At 57.1% G+C, this 19,324-nt stretch overlaps 1 protein-coding gene across 1 annotated transcript; it reads right to left on the reverse strand.

The window, feature by feature from the left end:
- Positions 1–607: 607 nt before the first annotated feature.
- On the reverse strand, positions 608–18,852 carry SPDEF (SAM pointed domain containing ETS transcription factor). Its single transcript, XM_032864272.1, has 6 exons — positions 18,471–18,852; positions 7,394–7,858; positions 5,046–5,243; positions 3,513–3,560; positions 3,240–3,386; positions 608–1,099 (listed from the first exon to the last, which is right to left on the reverse strand). The coding sequence occupies exons 2-6, from the start codon at positions 7,827–7,829 to the stop codon at positions 921–923; spliced, it is 1,008 nt and encodes a 335-aa protein (XP_032720163.1). The 5' UTR covers positions 7,830–7,858; positions 18,471–18,852; the 3' UTR covers positions 608–920.
- Positions 18,853–19,324: the final 472 nt, after the last annotated feature.

A 19,324-nucleotide genomic window follows, 5' to 3' on the forward strand; every position in this document is an offset into this window, starting at 1 on the left:
GGACACCGCAAACAAGCCAACCTCTCTTCCATCCTGTTTGCTGCTGCAGAGCCAGGGTCCCACGGCAGGGGCTGAAGAGCCCACCCTCCCTGCACCTCTGCTGTCCCGTCGCAGAGCCCCCGGGGTTGGCCAAGCCGAGACAGAGGCTCAGGGTCCCCTTGCAAGTCCCCTCCAGCTCCAGTCCTGCTCCATCCTTTGGGCCCCCACCTGGGAGGGGAGGAGATGAGGGCCATTGATGGCTCACTGCCTCTCTCCCACAGCTTCTACCAATCAATGATCCCTTTCCTTGTAGGCTCAGCTCAATGCCTCCTCCCCCAGGAAGCCTCCTTTGACCACCCCAAGGGCACTGTGACCACAATGACTCTGAGAATTGGTGGCCTCGGGGCTGTGCCACTCACTTGCTGCACAGACACTGCCGTGTTGGTTCTCTAGTATCTTTATTACCCATTTCCAGGAGCACCCCTGGCTTCCCAATGCAGGAGGCAGACGTGTCCCAGCACCACGCCGAGCATGGTGCAGAATGGGTGGCAGGGAGCACTGGACTATGAGTGGCCTTGGCTAAGTCATTAGCCATTTGGCTGGCTCCTCTTTGGAAATCCAAGGGTCAGAGCCTTCCCCGGGGAGCCGTGAATACTGAGGATGGCTTGGATCCTTCTTCCATCCTCCAGAGGACCGGGCATGTGAGCAGTCAGACCCAAGGAGGAAGCACCGCCACCCTGGGGTCCCTTGGGCTCCAGAGAGCTCCCTTAGACCCCTGGGAGCTGTGGGCTGCCGCCTCCCTGACCTTGGACTCCAGTGCCAGCCCACTGCCCTCTCCTGCAGCTCCGGCAGAGGCAGGGGCGGGCAGGAGGGAGGACTAGTGAGGGCAAGTTTCAGGCCTAAGGCCTGGCCTGCCTAAGGCCTGGCCTGGCCTGCAGCCCTCAGATGGGGTGCACAAACTGGTAGACGAGGCGCTGGGAGATGTCCGGCTTCCGGATGATGCCTTTCTTGTAATACTGGCGGATGGAGCGGCTCAGCTTGTCGTAGTTCATGGCAGGCCGATTCTTGCGGATGCCCCACAGCCGGGCCACCTGGGCGGAGTCCTCGATTTTGAAGATGCCTGAGGGAGAGGGGGGCATGGCAGGAGGGCAAAAGATCGAAACCAACAGGTCAGACTCAGAAAGCCAAGGGGGCCAGTGTTGACTGGGAGCAAGGGCCAGAATGAAGGGTGGGGGGCCGGGGGCAGTGGGAGCATAAGACCTCTTCCCAAGGTTGCGGTGAGGGTCAAAGACATCTGTGCAGAGTGGGTCACGGGGCCCAATAAAGTGGGAAATGCTACCTGGAGTCCCCCACCTCCTGAGTGCAGGGTGAGCCTGCGTCCTCCGTTGTTGGGTTATCTGGGGCCCTGAGGGCCTGGCCCCTGCCAGCCTCTGCTCCTGCTGTGGGGTTGGTACACCTGATCCAAAAGCCCTTCAGGGTTCTGTGTTGTGCCCACGCCTCATTTGTCAAGGTCATCCACACCCCCACCACTGCCCCCGCGCTGGCCGCCTTCCCCAGCAGTTCCCAAGCCTGAAAGACCTCTTTGCCAGCCTCAGACACTTAAGCTAGTACTGCCCTTTCTGGTAAGATCCATTCAGAGGATTTGGAGCCCGGCTGACCTGGGTTTGAAGCCTGGCTCTGCCATATTCTACCATTAGAAGCTGTCCCCTTAGGGCACCTGGATGGCTCAGTAGGTTAAAGCCTCTGCCTTCGGCTCAGGTCATAATCCCAGGGTCCTGGGATCGAGCCCCACATCAGGATCTCTGCTTAGAAGGGAGCCTGCTTCCTCCTCTCTTTCTGCCTGCTTCTCTGCCTACTTGTGATCTCTGTCTGTCAGATAAATAAATAAAATCTTAAAAAAAAAAAAAAAAAAAGAAGCTGTCCCCTTTCTCCAGTTGGTGGAGGGGGCTGTAGTGACTACGATTTTTGAGTGGCGACAGAAAGAGCTTATAGTGGAGCGTGAAGGAGCTGCCCCTTGAGAGGAACTATTACATGGTTTACACCCCAGGTCTCCTGGGAAAAACCCAGGTCAGCATACCCCCTCCAGGAAGCCTTCCCAGATCACCCCACCCTCCCTTGATCTCCTTCCCCTGGAAGTCTATCATGGTCTATTCCTGAAGACCGGCTCACATTAAGTTTCAAATATACACGAGGGTTACAGCCCCTTGTGTAGGAACTTCTCTCTACCCCCCTCTAGCCTCGTTCATCCTTCCCACTCAGCCCAAGTCACTGCCCCCGTGAAGTCCTCCTGGACCAAGGCACAGCTGCCCCCACCACCCTGTCACAGCCCTGCCATGCTCTGTAGGCCAGCTCCTTTCACGGCTAGCTTTCCCACAACACTGCAGGTCCCTTAAGGATGGGGTGCAGCCAAATCCTCCCTAAACCATGAGGACACTAATTCTCCATAAATGTTGCCCAGGCAAGTGTGCACAGAGGAAGTATTCAATGAGTGGTTGTTGGATGAATGGACCCAGTCCCTTTTCCAGATAAGAAGACTGAGGTCCCAGTACCCCTAGCTACAGATGACAGGATGGGGACTAAAACCCAGATTTCTTGACTCTGAGTGTTTTCCAACACTCACACACACACACACACACACACACACACATCTAGTCCTGTCCAATGAGGTAATATGTGGCCTTGAGCACTTGAAATCTGGCAAATCTGATTGAGATAGACTGTAAGGATAAAATACACATGAGAGTTTGAAGACTTAGAATATCTCATTAATAATTTTATATTGATTATATGTTGAAATTTTAATAATTTATAATAGAAGATTAAATAAAAGTAGTATTAAAATTAAATTCACCTATTAAAAAATCCCATTATAATGGGATTATGGGGAAGTCTAATACGGCCTATGCGGCTCGCATGGGGTTTCTCGCTGGACCCCAGCGGTCTCCCCGGTGAAGCTAACAATGTGCTGCAGGCAAAGACTGTGTCCAAGTCCCAGCCTTAGTATGTCCTGGGCACCGTGAGGAGCCGGTGTCCTAAACAAGACAGGGCGCGGCCAGGAGACGGGTTCGGACGCGAACGCACACAGCCCGCCGGGCCAGGCCCGGATGGCCCGGATGGCCCGGTGTCTGGAGTTCAGGGCCACGGTGGGGGCCATGCAGCCTCTCTGCCCAATCCCCAGCCCTCCCCTGTGTCCGGCGCCAGGAGGCCAGCAGCGCCCGCCCCCGTCCCCGGTCCCGGTCCCCGCCCAGGGCCCGACTCACCCTTCTCCTTGTTGAGCCACCGGATGAAACGGCCGTAGCTGTGAGGCTTGAGCAGCAGCTCCTTGAGGAACTGCCACAGGTGGATGGGCTGCCCGGAGCAGGAGGAGTCCACCTCACTGTCGGTCCAGCTGTCCTCGCTGGCGGAGGCTGGGCAGCCGGGTAGGGTGACGGTGAGCCGCGGCGGAGGCCGCCTGCTTCAGGGGCAGCCATCCCTCAAGCCCCGCCCCCAGACCCCGGGCCCCCTCCCCCTCTACCCTGCGGGCCCTGGCTCACCACAGTAGTGGATGGTCCCGGGAGAAGTCCTCTCTTTCATCCAAGCCGCTGCAGGGCAGGGAGAGAAGGCTGGAGACCCAGGGCCGACTCCAAGGGTGGAGGAGGGGGCTTGGGTGGGACTGTGGGGCCATAGCAACCACCCCCTGTGGCCAAGCAAACGGGGCGTGGAGGCAGTGGGCTCCTGCCCCCATCACCTCCTGGCTCTTGCCTGGCTAGGACTGCTCATACACTTGCCTGCCCCTGGGCTGGGGTGGGACACTGGTCTCCACTGGTCATATGGGTGGGTCCCATGCCCAAGGGCCTGGGCCTTGACTCTCAGCAAGCACTGTCTCTTCCAAAGCTCATAGCTCTGTCCAGGACATCCGGTGGGATGAGAGACGATTTAAACATTAAGGGGATGGCACCCAGCCATTAGAAATAGGGCGGATGTAGAGATGCTGATGCGGGAACAAGATCCAAGATACAGGGAGCGCAGAACAGTGCAATTCTTTGGAGCTATTTATGTTACAAAGGGGTGAAAACCTCACATGTGTGTTTGCTCACTGTGTGCATAGAATCTCCCCAGCAAGGTGCCCAGGAAACAGGTAACTGTGTTTGCCTCTGGGGAGGGGGGCTGGGGGGTCGGGAGTGAGCGGGAAAATTACTTTTCATGGTATTATTTTTCACTATTGTCTTTTTAAAGATTTTATTTATTTATTTATTTGGCAAAGAGAGAGGGAGAGAGCACAAGCAGGGGGACTGGTAGACAGAGCAAGAGGGAGAAGCAGGCTCCCTTCCAAGCAGGGAGCCCCATGCAGGGCTCGATCCCAGGACCCTGGGATTGTGACCTGAGCCAAAGGCAGACGCTTAACTGATTGAGCCACCCAGGTGTCCCTCACTATGGTCTTTTTTTTTTTTTTTTTTTAAGATTTATTTATTTATTTGACAGACAGCACAAGTCGTCAGAGAGGCAGGCAGAGAGAAATGAGGAAGCAGGCTTCCTGCTGAGCAGAGAGCCCGAGATGCGGGGCTGGATCCCAGAATCCTGGGATCATGACCTGAGCCGAAGGCAGAGGCTTTAACCCACTGAGCCACCCAGGCGCCCCACTATGGTCTTTTTAGAAATCATACCCATGTATTACCTCACTACTTGTTTAATGAGAAACAGCACAAAATAAACAAATGAACTTTAAAAAAAAAAAAAAGACAAAGAGGGACCTCATAGTACCCACGGTCCCCATCAACTATGCCATCCGTGTTCCCAGAATGAAACTCCTGCCTTCTAACTTCCCCCATGCCCTGCCCTAAGTTCTGTGGGCTTGAGCGGGACTGGGAGTGGGTCGAGGCTGGAGGGTTCGTCCAGGATCCCTGGAGGCAGTTGCCAGGGGGACTGAGATTTAGAACAGAGCCCAGACTGGGAGCAAGCAGCTGCTGCCCCAGCAGCCAATAAGCCTGGCTAGTGTTCTGGACCGACTGCCCCCACCCCCAGTCCCCCCTACTCCGTGTCCCGGACCTGGAGCTTGGGAGGCACTGCTCTCCCAGGCCATGTCCCACCTGATTTCCAGATGTCCAGGTGGGCGTGGAGCACATCGCCACCCAGAGGAGAGCGCTGGCGGAACTGCTCCTCCGACATGGCACACAGCTCCTTGCCCCCCAGCTCCTGGAAGGCCTTGCCCACGGGCGGCAGCCGGTACTGGTGCTCCGTCCACAGGAGCCACTTCTGCACGTTGCCAGGGCTCCAGTCTACGGGGTCTGGGCAAGAGACACTCCCTCAGTTCCACGGGCGGGCGGAGGGCATCGCCTGCATCTTGTGGGGCGCCCCTGGGAACTGGAAGCAGCTTGGGGCCAGGACCAGGGGCTCCGGGGGTGAGAACAGGCCAGACCAGACAGGCCTGTGGAGGGGGCACCTGAGAAGAGAGGGGAGCAGGAGGGAGCAGCCAGGGCCCTAAAAACAAACTTGGCTCAGGGCAGGGTAGCCTGGGGCCTCTGCACCCCCCACCTCACCAAGACCTCAAGTCTTCCTGACCCCTCCAGGCCCTCCAAGGGGCCTTTCAGGAAGCCCCAGTCCTGGAGGGGAGAGTGACATTAAACCAGACACCTGAGTTTATCTCCCAGCTGCCTCTTGCCTTCCCCAAACCCTTCAAGGAACCAGAAAAACAAACAAACAAACAAACAAACAGCTAGAGAGTAGTCCTACAACCCCAAACTGTGCTGCGTTTTACAGATGAGGAAACTGAGGCACAGAGAGTACTAGCCCCTTGTCCAACACCCAGCAAGGGGCTCAGTAGCTCCTCAGTGCGTCTGCACTGAATGAATAAATGGCAGGGCATCAAGCCAGGGGCGGTAGCTATAGGCCTCAGAGGCCAGGAATAGAATCACTGGTTAGGTCCTGGACGTCCCCCTGGGGAGCTGCTCTGGGCTGAGGCCTGCAGGACACATGGGGGGAGGCCGGGCTGCTAGGCATGGTCCCAATGGGGCCTCCAAGTACACACTCTGGTCTAAGCTGGTGCCCCAGGTAGGTGACCTGCAGGCTGGGCTACCCCCACTTAATAAACTCGTTTTCCTTCCCAGGGTCAAAGCAATTTGTTTCTGTCCCCATTGTTCAGAGGGCAGGCCCCTCCTCAGCCCAGTGTGGGAAAGGAGGCACCATGGGAAAACCTCCAGCAGTGGGGACCAGCAGGAGCATTGGGTAACTGGAAGACTATGGGGGTAGGGCAAGAGCTGCCTGGGGCAGGGAGCAGGGGCACACCAGCTGAGATGGTCTGGGGGGACACATGCGGGTCCAGGATGACTCTGAGGAGGAAGGGCTGGGCCTGAGGGATGCCTGAAAGCAGCTGAGACCTCGATGCTCAAAGGCTGGGACCTAGCACCCAAGGAGATGGGTCAGGTCTGCCCAAAGCTGGAGGGACAGTGCAGGAACAGGAGGCTGGAGGCCCACAGCATTAGTGCCATAACCACACTTCCCAGCCTGCGACAGGTACATAGGTGCCTGTGTTCCTAGTGCCCCTTCCTCATCAGAGCCCTCATGACGACTGGACCAGGGACACACTTATCTCCGTATCTCTGATCCGTTTCCCTCGCTGTAATGTCAGCTTCCTGAAGAAGGGGGCCCTTGTGCGGTGTTCACCACTTAATCCACCCTCCCTCACCATGCTAGAACAGGGCCTGGCATGTTAAGAAACTACTGTTTATCAAGCATCTACTATGTGCAAGGTGCGATCCTAGGACCTGGGGATGTAGCCATGAACACAGCAAAGGAAAATCCCTGCCCTTAGGGTGTGTACATTCCAGCGGGGGAGACAGACAGCAAATACGGTCAATCAATAAAATACGCAGGGTATTAGTACATGCAACGGGAGAGAGAAAGCAGGGAGGAGGAATCAGGTGGTGTATGGACAGTAAATTCAATGGAAGCATCAGGAAAATCCTCCTCAAAACAGTGCCATTGAGTCTAGATCAGAAGGAGGCAAGGGGTGAGCCAAGTAAATATTTCAGGGAAGAGCGTTTTAGATTGAGAGACCAGAAGATGCAAAGGTCCTGAGGTATGAGTGTCGCGGGAGCAGTGAAGAGCCGGTGTAGCTGGAGCCGAGTAAATGAGGAGAACGTGGAGAGGAGTCCAGGAGGAGGTGGTGGGCTGGATGGTGTAGAGCTCAGGTGCACTGCCCCCGGTAGTCGGGGCACAGAGAGGGTCAGAACCTCCCTCAGGCACCCAGCTGCTATAGGCTATGGGCCACCCGTAGGTACAGAATCACCAGCACCACTGGGGCTGCTGCAGCTGGGCGGGTGGAGGTGGTGGTGGCCACAGCGCCGCAGACAATACCCTTGCCAACCCACCCCCACCCTCGCGACCTCCGCCCAGCTTGTGCCCAACCTCCCGGAGGTGGCCCCGCGGGAGGCCTCACCAGCAGCAATGTTGAGCAGCTTGCAGGCGGTCTCGATGTCCTTGAGCACCTCGCCCACCACCATGGACTGCACCTGCTCCAGGGAGTGCTCCTCCAGCGTCAGCCCCCCCGGTGCCAAGTCCAGGCTCCCTCCGGCGGCTTGGCTGTCGATGACTGGGCACTGTTCGGGCTCCTCGGACGGCTCCTCCCGCGTGCTGGCCCCGGGACCCTTGGCAGCCCAGCCGCTGTCCTCAGAGTACAGCATGTCGAAGTAGGAGAGGTAGAAGGCAGACAGGCCCTGCTCAGGCGTGGCCGGCGGGCTGGGGCTCCAGTCCCGTCTCTCGGGCCCCGCCACCCCTGCGGCTGCCTTTTCCAGGCCTGTCCGCAGCACGGTGTCAGGGGGCAGCAGGAGGCGGCTGGGGGACACGCTGCTCAGGCCAGGACTGGCGCTGCCCATGCCGCTGTCGCTTGGGCCGGTGGCTGTGTCTGCGGAAAGAAGAGAGGATGGGGAATCAGGTTCTGGCTGCTTCCCCATCCCCCCTGGGGGCCACTAAGCTGGTTACGGGAATGAGGGGCTCAGTGGGCAGTGGCTGGGCCTGGGAGAGAGCTGGGGCTTCCGGGTCATTGGGCAGTTAGGACAGGGCTGGGCAGATAGGCTTCTGGCTGAGAAAGACAGTGAGGTATAAACGGACAGCTCCCTCACTCCCCAAGGAAGCCAGGGTGGCTGAAAGCAGCAAATCTTTACCCACGTGGCACGCTTAAAACAACCTTCTGAGGTTCTTGACCTCACTGAAGCCTCACCATTGAAGGCATGATTAGCCCCATTTGGTAGGTGAGCAAACTGAGGCCTGGACAAGGAGTCTTTAATGTCCGGGCCTCTATCCCTGGACCAGCCCATGCCCAGAGCCCAGTCCACTGCCTTGGAGAGAAAGTTCCTTCTGAGATCTAACCTCAATCTTTCCTGCTATAGCAGAGCTTGTTTTCTTTTATCCTTCCCTTAAAGAGGGTGGGGAAGGGAGAAAGTCACCATCACCTTCACCTCTAGGTGAAGGAAGGAAGAAAGGAGCAAGTGAGGGGTGTGATGGGGTAAAATCCCCTCACAAGTCAGGGAGGAAGAACCCCCCCTTCCCCTCCCACAGGGCCATCTGGGGGGTGTGGATAAATTTCCAGCTGAACACCACTGAGGTTGGGACCGAACACCACCACACCCACTCAGAACTGGGTCCCCACCCCACCTCATCTTCCCCAGAGATGCTGCCCCAGCCCCTCCCAGCTCCCAGGGCTCTCTCATTTCCTCTTGCCCAGCACAGAGGTAGGGGTGGTGGGGAGGGGGTTTGCTGGTGTGGGAACAGAGCAGTGGGGGTGGGGAGGATGGACGAGATCAGGGGTTGGAGAGAAGACCCATGCTCTGGTTCCCCAGCGAGGGAGGCCCCCAGCAACTCACACATTGCCTCCTTCTACTGCCCCAAGGCCCCCCAGGGGTGTACCCCTGGTCTCAACACACAGCTAGAGACCTCTTTCCCCATCAGTCATGTAGTACGCTTTGCCTCTAGGCCCTTTCTCTCTGAACCCCATATTGGAGCTGGCAGCTCGGGGAAGTCAGATGTACATACACCAAGACAGCCAGGCTTCTGGGCTGTTCCTGTGATCTGTGAGCCCGGGACTCAAGAATAAGTCCCCGTGGAAGATCATCAACATATATGCGCCCTCAGTAAAATCAGCACGGACAAAAGGAACAGAAAAACACATTAAGGCTGAATTAACGTGTGTTCGTGTTCGGAAAGCAGTGTTTCTCACAGTGGGGTGCCTGGACAGGCAGCGACAGCACCCCCTGGGAACTTGGCAAAAATGCAGATTCTCAGGCTTGCCCCAGAGCTACTGCATCAGAAGCCGGGGGAAGCCCAGCAGTGCATTTCAACAGGCCTTGGGGGGTGATTCTATATTTGTTCACATTTGAGAATTGCTGCTTTAAAGGCCTCTGGCCAGTAAGAGGGAGAGGCTTTAATCAAAGGACTGGTAAGCTCTCCTGGGGGCATTTCTTGTGCCACGCTGGGACTGGGAGGGAGGCTCCCTGCCCATTGTGAGTCATGCTTTGGGATTGACCTGCTCAGCCTTGGTGTTCATTTGCCCTAAAGAGCCCCCAGTTGGGAAGACACTTCTGGCATCTCTAGGGCTGCTGTTAGTCCATTCCACACCTTCAAATATCTCAGCACAGGGTGACCTTTCTCTCTTGATAGCAGTTGGGTGACTGGAGCCCAAGTGGGATTTCAACTCCCTCTTCTCCCCTCCCTTGTGCAGTGCCCAACCTTCTCAACTGTACATGGTAACCGTGTAGTTTCCTGTGGCAGAGAGAATGCCAGCAAGAGAGAAGGGTGTTTCCTTTGATTTTGACTCTCCCTTTCAAGGGCTCCTTTAAGTGACAAGGAAGGAAAGGTCAGGGTGGGGTGGGGTGAGCAGGGAAGGAGGGGGACTGGGGTTGCGGGGGACAGAGGGCAGGCCTGGAATCATTTCAAGGCCTTCTGTGCAAACACACATGTGTGCTGTGGGCCCAACATTATTTATCTAGGCAGCGCCCACAGCCCGCTCTGCTCCTGGGTCCCCACCCCGGCCTGCGCCCATGCCCTCCCCCCTAGGAGGCCCCACCCCTGGAGAGCCGAGAGCCCCTCTCAGCCCCCCACCCCTCCCTCATCACCCCTACCTGCCTCCCGCCCCATCCACGTCCCCAGAGCTCCCATGCCTGCCACGTTAGGACAGTCTCTGCCAGCACCCTGGGCCATATGCCAGGAAGACGGGAGCTTTTCCAAGAAGCAGGAGAACACGCTTCTCTCATGGCCCTCCTGTTTGCTTGGCCACAGCCACAGGTAGGATGGGAGGCAGATTCTGGTTTTGGGGGGACCATGGCCTGAGGGGTCAGTGAGGATGAATGGGCAGGGCAGGTGGCAGCATTCACTCAGTAAGGACATGATGACATGGCCTTGACATGTTGAGTGAGCGCCCTTGTATCCATCCCTCCCTGGAGAGATGCAGCCTGAGCCCTATTCTCATTCCTAGTCTGTGGATAGGGAAGTGAAGGTGCACAGACCTAAGGGATTTGCATCCAGGTCTTGGGACTCCCGGCCCAGGGCTCCTTCATGGCAGAGAATTCCCACTTCCTCCCCACCCCACATTCCAGCTCCCCCCTCACCTTTCAGCTAAATGCCAAGGAACCTGCTCCCAACCAAGTCTTGGTCCCAGCTCCCAATACCTCCCTGGTGAAAAATAAGTTGAAAATTAACCATGTGGTGGGAGGAAAGATCTGACTGTCCACAACTGGGGAGGTGGTGGGGAAAGCTCTGACCCCGGCAGCCCAGATCTGGGGGGACCTTGGTTTTTTGGTCAGGGAGCTGGGGGTTTGGGTGCCCAGCCTACCACACTCTCTCCTCCAGGCTCCAGGGCCAGACTCAGGAGGGCACCGCCTATGGCCTGAGCATTCATGCCCATTATCCCCCTTACTGCCCATAGCCCTGAGGGACATGGGCTCGAGAGCCCCAGGTTATAGATGTGGACAGTGCGGCTCAGAGATCTTAGGCAGCTTGCTTGAAGTCCCCAGCTGGCCCCATGCAGGCTCTGCTCATTGTGCCACATTCCCTCTGAGGCTTCTGCTCTGGCTGGTCCATTTTCCCAGAGTCCTGCCCACTTTCTGATTGGGTCACTTGATCCTCCATTCCTACCTCCCCTCGGCTCAATCCACCCCACTGTCAAACTCATTTTCCTTCAACATTCCTCATTGGGCACCCCTGTGCTCAAGAAACTTCCATGGCTCCCCGTGGCCAGCCTTGCACCATTCTAGTGACAGGTACCCACCTCTGAGCCAACCTCCTACCCAGCCCAGATGATCAGAGTTGGAAGGGACCATACATTATGTGACCGTTTTGTAGATCACATATGGGGAAGGGATTCTTTTGTTGGTAAGAGGCAGGGCCTGGACCAGAACCAGGGATTGATCAACATGGTGACCATATCCAGGTTCTAAGGACAATGACATTTCTCCCCTGGTCCCCTCTCCCCTGTGCTGTGGGCACAACATGGCTATTTTCTTTCATGCTGCCATGCCCCTGCCCAAAATGCCCCTTCCCTCTCATCACAACTCAGCGCAAAGCCCTCCTCCCCCAGGAAGCCCCCCGCAACAGGTTCCTCCTCTGACTTCCCAGCTCTCCCCAACTGCGCCATGCAATTCAGCCATGATTATGTTCTCAGGTGATTACTCGCCCAAGAAGACATGCACACATGTGCATTGGGAAAAATGACACTCAGAGAGTGGCAAGGACGTGCCCACCGTCACGGCAGAGCTCGGACCAAACTGGGGGCCTGCTGACCCTCAGGCTATGGCTCCATAGGACTAGGGCCCTGGGACAAACCCTGTGTTTGATCCACATCCCTAGGACAGCAGGCCTGGCCCTCCTACCAGCCTCTGCCAGGCCCGAGGTAATGTTCATCTCCTGAGTGATGCCTCCAGCGCCCAAACCTCGAGCTGATCTTTTCTGGATTAAACCACATGTCTGGATTAAGGCTCAGCATGTCCTGGCTCCCTTCTGCCCCAGAGGCTCTGGCTCAGACTCCAGACAAAGAAAGTTTGGTAACAGCTGGTGGAGGCTGAGGCCCAGATTTAGGGGGCAGTGGCCAGAGGGATTAGCCCCTTCTCTCAGCACCTCCCACTCCCTCAGGAAGACAGATCAAGGAGAGAGGCCAGAAGGACCCAGAGTTAGAGATTTGTAGCAGCTGTCTCCTGCCACTGCCCCGTCTGTGGTCTGCGTCTCCTCTGCCCGAGCCCGTCTCCCACACCTTGCTCCGTCCAGGCTCCCAGATCTCACCCCGGCTAGGGACTGTGGGTGGGACAAATGTTCTTGAACCTCTACCTCAATCCTGATACCCGACTTCCGGCTACCCAGAGCCCAGGACCCTGGCTGCAGACTCCAGTGAGGGAGCATCAAGGAGAGTGGGCGGGGCAGGGGTTAACCAGTGCCTGCCACTGAGCAGGGCCTTCTCCACCGGGGGGGCAGACCCACTCAGGCTTCCCCACTGCGGCCCACTGTCCTGGCCGTCAGTCCCTCTCTCCTTCCAGGCAAGGGCCTCCTTTAACGGGAGAGCCAGGGGACTCTGGGGTGTATGACTAGGGCCTGGCCAGGAGCCGTGCAGTGTGGGCCGGGGCATGCAGACCAGCCCCCCAATTGGCTGGTCAGCACCTTGGAGAGAAGCCGGGACTGCCCAGGGCAGAGGGAGTCCGCAGCCAGTGCCCACAACCAGCCTGAGCAACGTGTTTGGATTCTCTGAACCTTCCCTGAGTCTGGACCCAGCCTCTCCCCTCTACCTTCTCACTCTTCTGCTCCTCCTCCTATCCCCCACACTCCTCCCTCCACAGAACCCCATCTCCTTTGCCCTTTTAAATTGCTCTTCAAACAAGTTGGGCCCAAGAAAAGAACCCAACCTCCTCCCTACTGACCACCCCACTGTTCGGAGTCCTCCCTCTCTGCACGGGACAGGCTTCCTTCCTACCCAGGAAGGTGTCCCAGGCTTACCACCTCCGGGCAGCCCCAGCTTTCCTCCAGCACACCATTGTGCCCCCACCCCCCCGCACCTGCTGCCCCTGGGGTCTCCAATGGTAGGAAGAAGGGAGGTGGGTCCCTGGGGGACGGCTGGGGGGAGAACTTGCCTATCTTGGGCTGGACGTGAGAGCAGGGGAGGCAGGTTTCTTCTAGGCCTCCTGGCTTTCTCCCACCTCCTCAGATTCCAGACTCGTGCAAGCCACAGGCCTCACTTTCCCAGGAGCCCTCCTCTCTGGAAGGCTGAGGAGCCAGTCAGTGGGCCCAGGAGGTGTGTGTGGAGAATTGGGGGTGGGGGTAAGGCTCTAGGAATTGGGGACCACTGGTGTCCAGACACACAGCTTCACTGACATCGCTTGTGACCCTTTCTGAGACAAGGTGAAGGCCAACTAAGTAAGCTGCTTTGTGGGGCTCTCACAGCCACCCTGTGGGGCAGTCACTATCTCTCCCACCTGACAGACATGGGCACCATGGTGACTGAGAACTTCTCTCTTTGCACTTGGTGCTGGGACTTGGCAGCTCCCAGCCCCGAGGGTCTCCCCAGCTGCCCACACCTGTCACTTCTGCTGAGGCCACCCACTGACCCAGTCCCTTAGAAAGCAGCTCTGGGTGGCATGGAGGGCTGCAGCCTGGAGGGGCAGGAACCCAGCTCAGCCCCAAGCTCTCCCCTGTATTTGAGTTTGCTCATAAGGGGGAGGGGGTGTGGCCTCAGCATCTGGAGATGCGGTCCCATCAGGCTCTGTTCATGCTGTGTGTGAGGCCTTGGGCAGTGCCTGGGGCCCTCTTCAGTTCTCCGAAGCGGGGGAGTCATCACTCAGGGCTTTTCTAACCCAGATACTGTCCAGATTCTATGATCCTATGTCCCCATCTTGCCCCTCAGCTTGGCTTGGAAGGAAGATCATGGAGAAACAGAGGTGGACCCCAATTCGTGGTAGACATTTGGGCAGAATAAGGGTATGGCTGTGTACCCCCCCCCCCACATCCTCCCTCCTCTGAGAGACTCGGCCCCGCCTTCCGATCAGGCTGTCTCACAGATCACCCGCCAGGTGGGGTCTCACCCTAGCAGCATCCCCTGCCCACTTCACACAGCCACCAGAAACCCCAGCCCCCAGACAAGTTCAGGGCTTGGAGTCACCGATGCTAGGGTGGTCGGTCAGGCCACAGCCCCAGTTTTCAGCCAGGTCAAGTTCAATTCTTGCTTGACTTTCAGGGCTTTACAGAAACTGCAAATCACTTCTCCATTCAACCCCTCATCGAACACATGCCTGGTGCAAATAAAGTTCATGTCCCAGCACCCCTTCAAGCTCCTTTGCCCTCGCTCAGGGTCCCCACGCTCCTGCCTCGGCTGGGCAGCCCTTGCCAGCTGGGTCCCCGGAGGTGTGAGAACACAGGGTTGCACAAGAAGTGCCGGCTTCTGCCATGGCACTGTGGTTCATCCTCGCAGCCTCCTTGTCAGTGACACGGGGACTCAAAGACGACTGTGTCTCTGGGGTTTGGCAGGACAGACTTTGCAATCTCCCAGAGGTGTGTGAACACATTTGTTCCCCTCCTCTCTCATCTCATGTGCCTCGGCAGCTGCCCCTAGGCCAGGCACAGCACTGGAAAGGCAGCTTTCGGGTTGGGAAATCCATAAAATCTTGACAGGGCCGAGGGAGAAAATGTGCCTTCAGCCCTAATCACGGGGCCAGGGAGCACACCTTGGGCCTTGGAAGGCGGGATTCAGGACAAAGGGAAAGCACTCCAACATTGCAGAAAACAATCAAAGTCCAGAATGAGCTGCCTGAGAGGTTAAGAACAGACATTGCTTCAAAAAGAGGCTTAGGGGGGCCTGGGTGGCTCAGTTGGTTAAGCGTCTGCCTTCGGCTCAGGTCATGATCCTGGAGTCCCAGGATGGAGTCCTGCATCAGGATCCCTGCTCAGCAGGGAGTCTGCTTCTCCCTTTGACCCTCCCCCCCACCCTTAATGCTCTCTCTCTCTCTCAAGTAAATAAATATCTTAAAAAATGAGAAGGGGGTTTAAATGGTCGGGGAATTAGGGGGTTATTGGGGCCTACCCCCACCTGTTGGTGTCAGCAGGAACACATTGCCCTCCTGTCCTAGAGCCTGAGAAGGGGATGTGGGAGTCCAAGGCAGGAAGATCTTGCTGCCCAACAGCAGAGAGACCTAGGGCTCCACCCATGTCACTAGTCCCAGGTGCTGAGACCCTAACTGGGCAGTCACCCCCAGTCCCCTCTCCTGAACTCCAGAGCTGGAGGGAGAAGGCAGGGCTCCCCAGTTCTGGTGGCGGCCAGAGAGACCTCACTGTCCCTCACTAAGGTCCTGGGTAGGCTCTGGTCTGTCTGGTTCCCAGCAGTCACGCTCAGGTCCCTGGCAGGGGAGGAGAGGTCAGGAGTGACGAGGAGGCTCACCCGCCACCCCCCCCCACGCCCCTGTCTGGAGGCCCCACCCAGCTGCTGAAAGGTGGGAGAGGAGAATCTGGCAGGGGGCACCTCCTGAGCAGGGAGCATGCAAACAGGCAAGGGAAGGAGCCCAGCATTAAATGTCAGGAAGAGCCCAGGGCAACTCGGCTTGTGCAAAGTTTGCTTTGGGAAGAGTTGTTCTACCTGACAGGCTGCTCACTTGGCTGGGGGTGCAGGGTGGGGCGAAGAACGGGATGGGGACAGTGGGGGCAGGGTGAGGGTCCCAGACCAGTTTTGAACCCCGTCTCCTTGCTCTCTAGCTCAGGGACTGGTGTAAGTGACTTGGTTTCCTTGGAGACTCAGTGATCCTGCCTATTAAATGGGCTGTCAAGGGCTTGCTTTAAGATGTTATGAAGATTAAGGGCAAAGTGGATGAAAATCCCTTGTGAATTGAGATGGGCTGAACATTCAGGAAGGTGACACCTGAGAGCAGGTGAGGGGATGGGGTGGGAAGAGGGGAGGGAAAGGTAGTGGGGTGAGGAATGAGGGGAACAAAGGAAGAAGGTGATGGCAGGTGGAGTCTGGGGAAGAGTGGAGGTTGGCCAGAAAGGGGGGCCCTCTGGGCCTTACCTGAGGTCATCCTGCTCTCTAGCCCAGTCCAGGGCAGCTGTGGGCCTCACTCATCCTTCCCTAGCCTCTAGGAGGAGCCAGAGCCAGGAGACAGTCTAGGGGACAAGGCTGGGAAAACACCCATCTTAGAGCGCTGGCAAATCCAGCAGGCTGTCCTGCCTCCACCAACTCCTACACAGCCTGCAAAACCCTTGTCTAAACTTCTCATTACACAGACAACCAGCTACAAGTACGAGGAGGAGAAATGACTGGCCCAAGTCATCCATGGTGGACCTTAAACCCATCCCTTCTTGCCCCCTCCACCCAGAGTGTCTTTGTCCCTAGGTCTGTCTGAAATGATATCCCCAGGTTACACTCAAGCTGCACCACGTCATTTAAGCACAAAATGTGGATTGAACTCTTTCAGGGCTATTAACTTTACATCTGCAATGATCTCAGTGGTAAAAAGTGGCTTCTCCTATTTTGTTCTTCTTTCCTTTTTTTTTTTTTTTTTAAGATTTTATTTATTTGAGAGAGAGAGAACACGAGCAGGGGGAGGAGCAGAGGGAGAAGCAGACTCCCCACTGAGCAGGGAGTCTGATGCTGGGCTTTATTGAAGGACCTCAGGATCATGACTTGAGCTGAAGACAGATGCTTAACCAACTGAGCCACCCAGGTCTGTGGTTTTTTTCTACTTATTGCCAGCATCGCAATTTTGGATCATCAGTTGAGCACTTACTGAGTATCTACCCTATTCCGGCAGGCTTGATGGACAGAGGAGCTCCATCTCATTCAGAGAGGCCTTGTGACAATCAAATGGCATCACACTGTATATTTTATATAATTACATATATTTATATAATTATATCTTATCACACCTTGTCATTATAATCAGTATTTTCTTTTTTTTTTTTTTAATTTATTTGTCAGAGAGAGAGCGTGAGAGTGAGAGCGAGCACAGGCAGACAGAGTGGCAGGCAGAGTCAGAGGGAGAAGCAGGCTCCCCACTGAGCAAGGAGCCCGATGCGGGACTCAATCCCAGGATGCTGGGATCATGACCTGAGCCGAAGGCAGCTGCTTAATCAACTGAGCCACCCAGGCGTCCCTATAATCAGTATTTTCTAACAGGTAACTCACAGTACACAAGTCTAGCAGGGACTGAGTTCTCACCTCTGGGTAACCCCATGGTGCCTGGAGCAGAGGAAATGACTGTCATTTCTCAAAGGAGAGGGTGGCTTCTACGTCCCTCCCCCTGCCCCCCTGCCCTCGAGCATCTCCTCCACACTTCAACACCTCAGGGGGGCACTGAGGCTGTCTTTCTCCCTACATTTCTGTGAGTCGGGGGTGATGAGACCCCACGCCAGGAGTCCTTGGCTCTGGCCCCACCCCCAGCTGGGCTGGGCCATCTCCTGCCCATCCCATCCGCCAGCGGAGGCCAGGGTCAGCCTGATGCCTGTTTGCTTTGTTACTCAGCAGAGCAGCTGGTACTGGGGAGATGCGGCTTTATTGGGGGTTGCTGTGAAGCTGTTTATTGGGGAGGTGGGGGCAGGAAATGAGGCCTGGTCCCAGCCTTGGCCAAGGAAAAGGAGAAAGACCATTGCTGTCATACAGGGGACAGGCCCCTTGGGACCTGTGGCCTGGGTATGGGCCGCTGGGTGGGTGACGGGATCCAGGGCTTGCTCGGTGGACCTGCCCACTCCCCAACACACACCCCCAGATAGATGTCCATGCACGTGTTAGCACACACCCCCACCAACACACACCCCTTGTCCGGCCTCAGGGGAGCCCCCAAACATCCAGACCCTTCAGCCTTCCACCCTGTCATCACCACCAGCGCCGCCCTCTCTCCCCACAAGAGGCATCTGGTGAATCTGACAAAGGAGCCTCTTCAAGGGCATCCCATTTCTTTCCTAGTGCACCCAGACTGGGGGTCTCAGGCCATTGGCTCCCCTGGGTGCTTGAACCTGGGTGCTTTGCCTGGCAGCCCAGACCACCAGGGTCCTAGGCCCATCATTGCCCTGCCCCAACCCCTGGGCTCTGGGCCTGGCCCCCCTGCTCCAACTTAGAGCCTGGCCCGGAGCCTCGGGGCTTCAGCAAGCCCCTGCCCACTGTGGCCGGGCCCCTGGTAGACCCTTCCCTTCGCAGAGCAGCGGCGGCCGGCAGAGCAGAAAGGTTGTCTGTGTTTTACTAGCCAAGCAGAACTGGCCATGTCTTGGGGGCCGAGGCTCTGCCCCTAGAGAGTGGCCTCCCTTCAGGCTGTTCAGACTGGGCTCAAGGTATGGCCTTGGGGGCTCCCACGGGCTCATGGGTCCGCCCAGGGAGGCAAATGGGCCCCCTGGGCAGGGGCTGGGGCTCGTGAGGGTGAAGGACCCGGATTACAGGACCAACAATACCCAGGGATCACTTCTGAGCTCGCAGTCCATGCCAAGTGCTGCCCCCTGTCACCCACCTCCCCACAGCTGGGAGGGACAAGCCCCCACACCCACACGCTCTGGGTTCCCATCAGACTCACCTGTTAGCTGCCTCGTGCCCAGGGAGTCGTCTGCTGCAGCACCCACCTCGGGGGGCCAGGAGAAGCTGTCGGTAGTGCAGGCCACTGCTGGGTCTCAACCAGGCATCTGGGGGAACCAGTGGGGCCAAAGACCAGCGGGGCTGGGGGCAGAGGTGTGTACTTGGGTGGGCCGCTGGGGGCCTGGCTCCCTCTGAGATCTTGGGGCCCTGTGCCCCGTAGGGAGTCCTCTGCCCCCAGCCCAGGACCACCTGTTGGCACGGTGGCAAGACCTAGCCCGAGGGGCTTACATGGAGGCTGTGGTGGGCTCAGGGGGCCAGGTCTGCAAGGCGGTGTGGACACGAGCACAGTGCAGGAATGTGCTGGGAGGAGGTCAAGCAGCCGTGAGATGAAGAGTTGGCGAGGCCTGATTTCCCATTATAAGTAATCCTTCCTTATTTACCTGAACAAATACGCTCCCTGCTTACCTCAGACCACAGGCGGGCTCCTGGTTAACCCTTGCAGGCCTCCCTCTTCTCGATGGGGGATCTACCTGCTGGCAGCTAGAAAACCCATTCATTCATTCACTCATTCATTTATTCATTCACTTATTCACCCATGTTTGTTAGCTGATGCATAGCTACCAAGTTTACACACCAAGTATGTGCAAGGCACAGGGGATACATCTAGAGGGACATGGGACGGGACACTAGAAGGGAGGAGCCACGACTGGGGAACAGACGAGCCACCACGACTGGGAAAGTCAGAGCCACCATCAGTGGAGGGCTGTGGAAGCACCTAGCAAGGCAAGTCAGAGAGGGCTTCTTAGAGGAGGTACTGTCTAGGATGGAAGGAATTTCAGAGAACCCTGTGGAAAA

The sequence above is a fragment of the Lontra canadensis genome, unplaced genomic scaffold, assembly GCF_010015895.1.
Source record: "Lontra canadensis isolate GAN:19392208 unplaced genomic scaffold, GSC_riverotter_1.0 scaffold27, whole genome shotgun sequence".
Lineage (NCBI taxonomy): Eukaryota > Metazoa > Chordata > Mammalia > Carnivora > Mustelidae > Lontra > Lontra canadensis.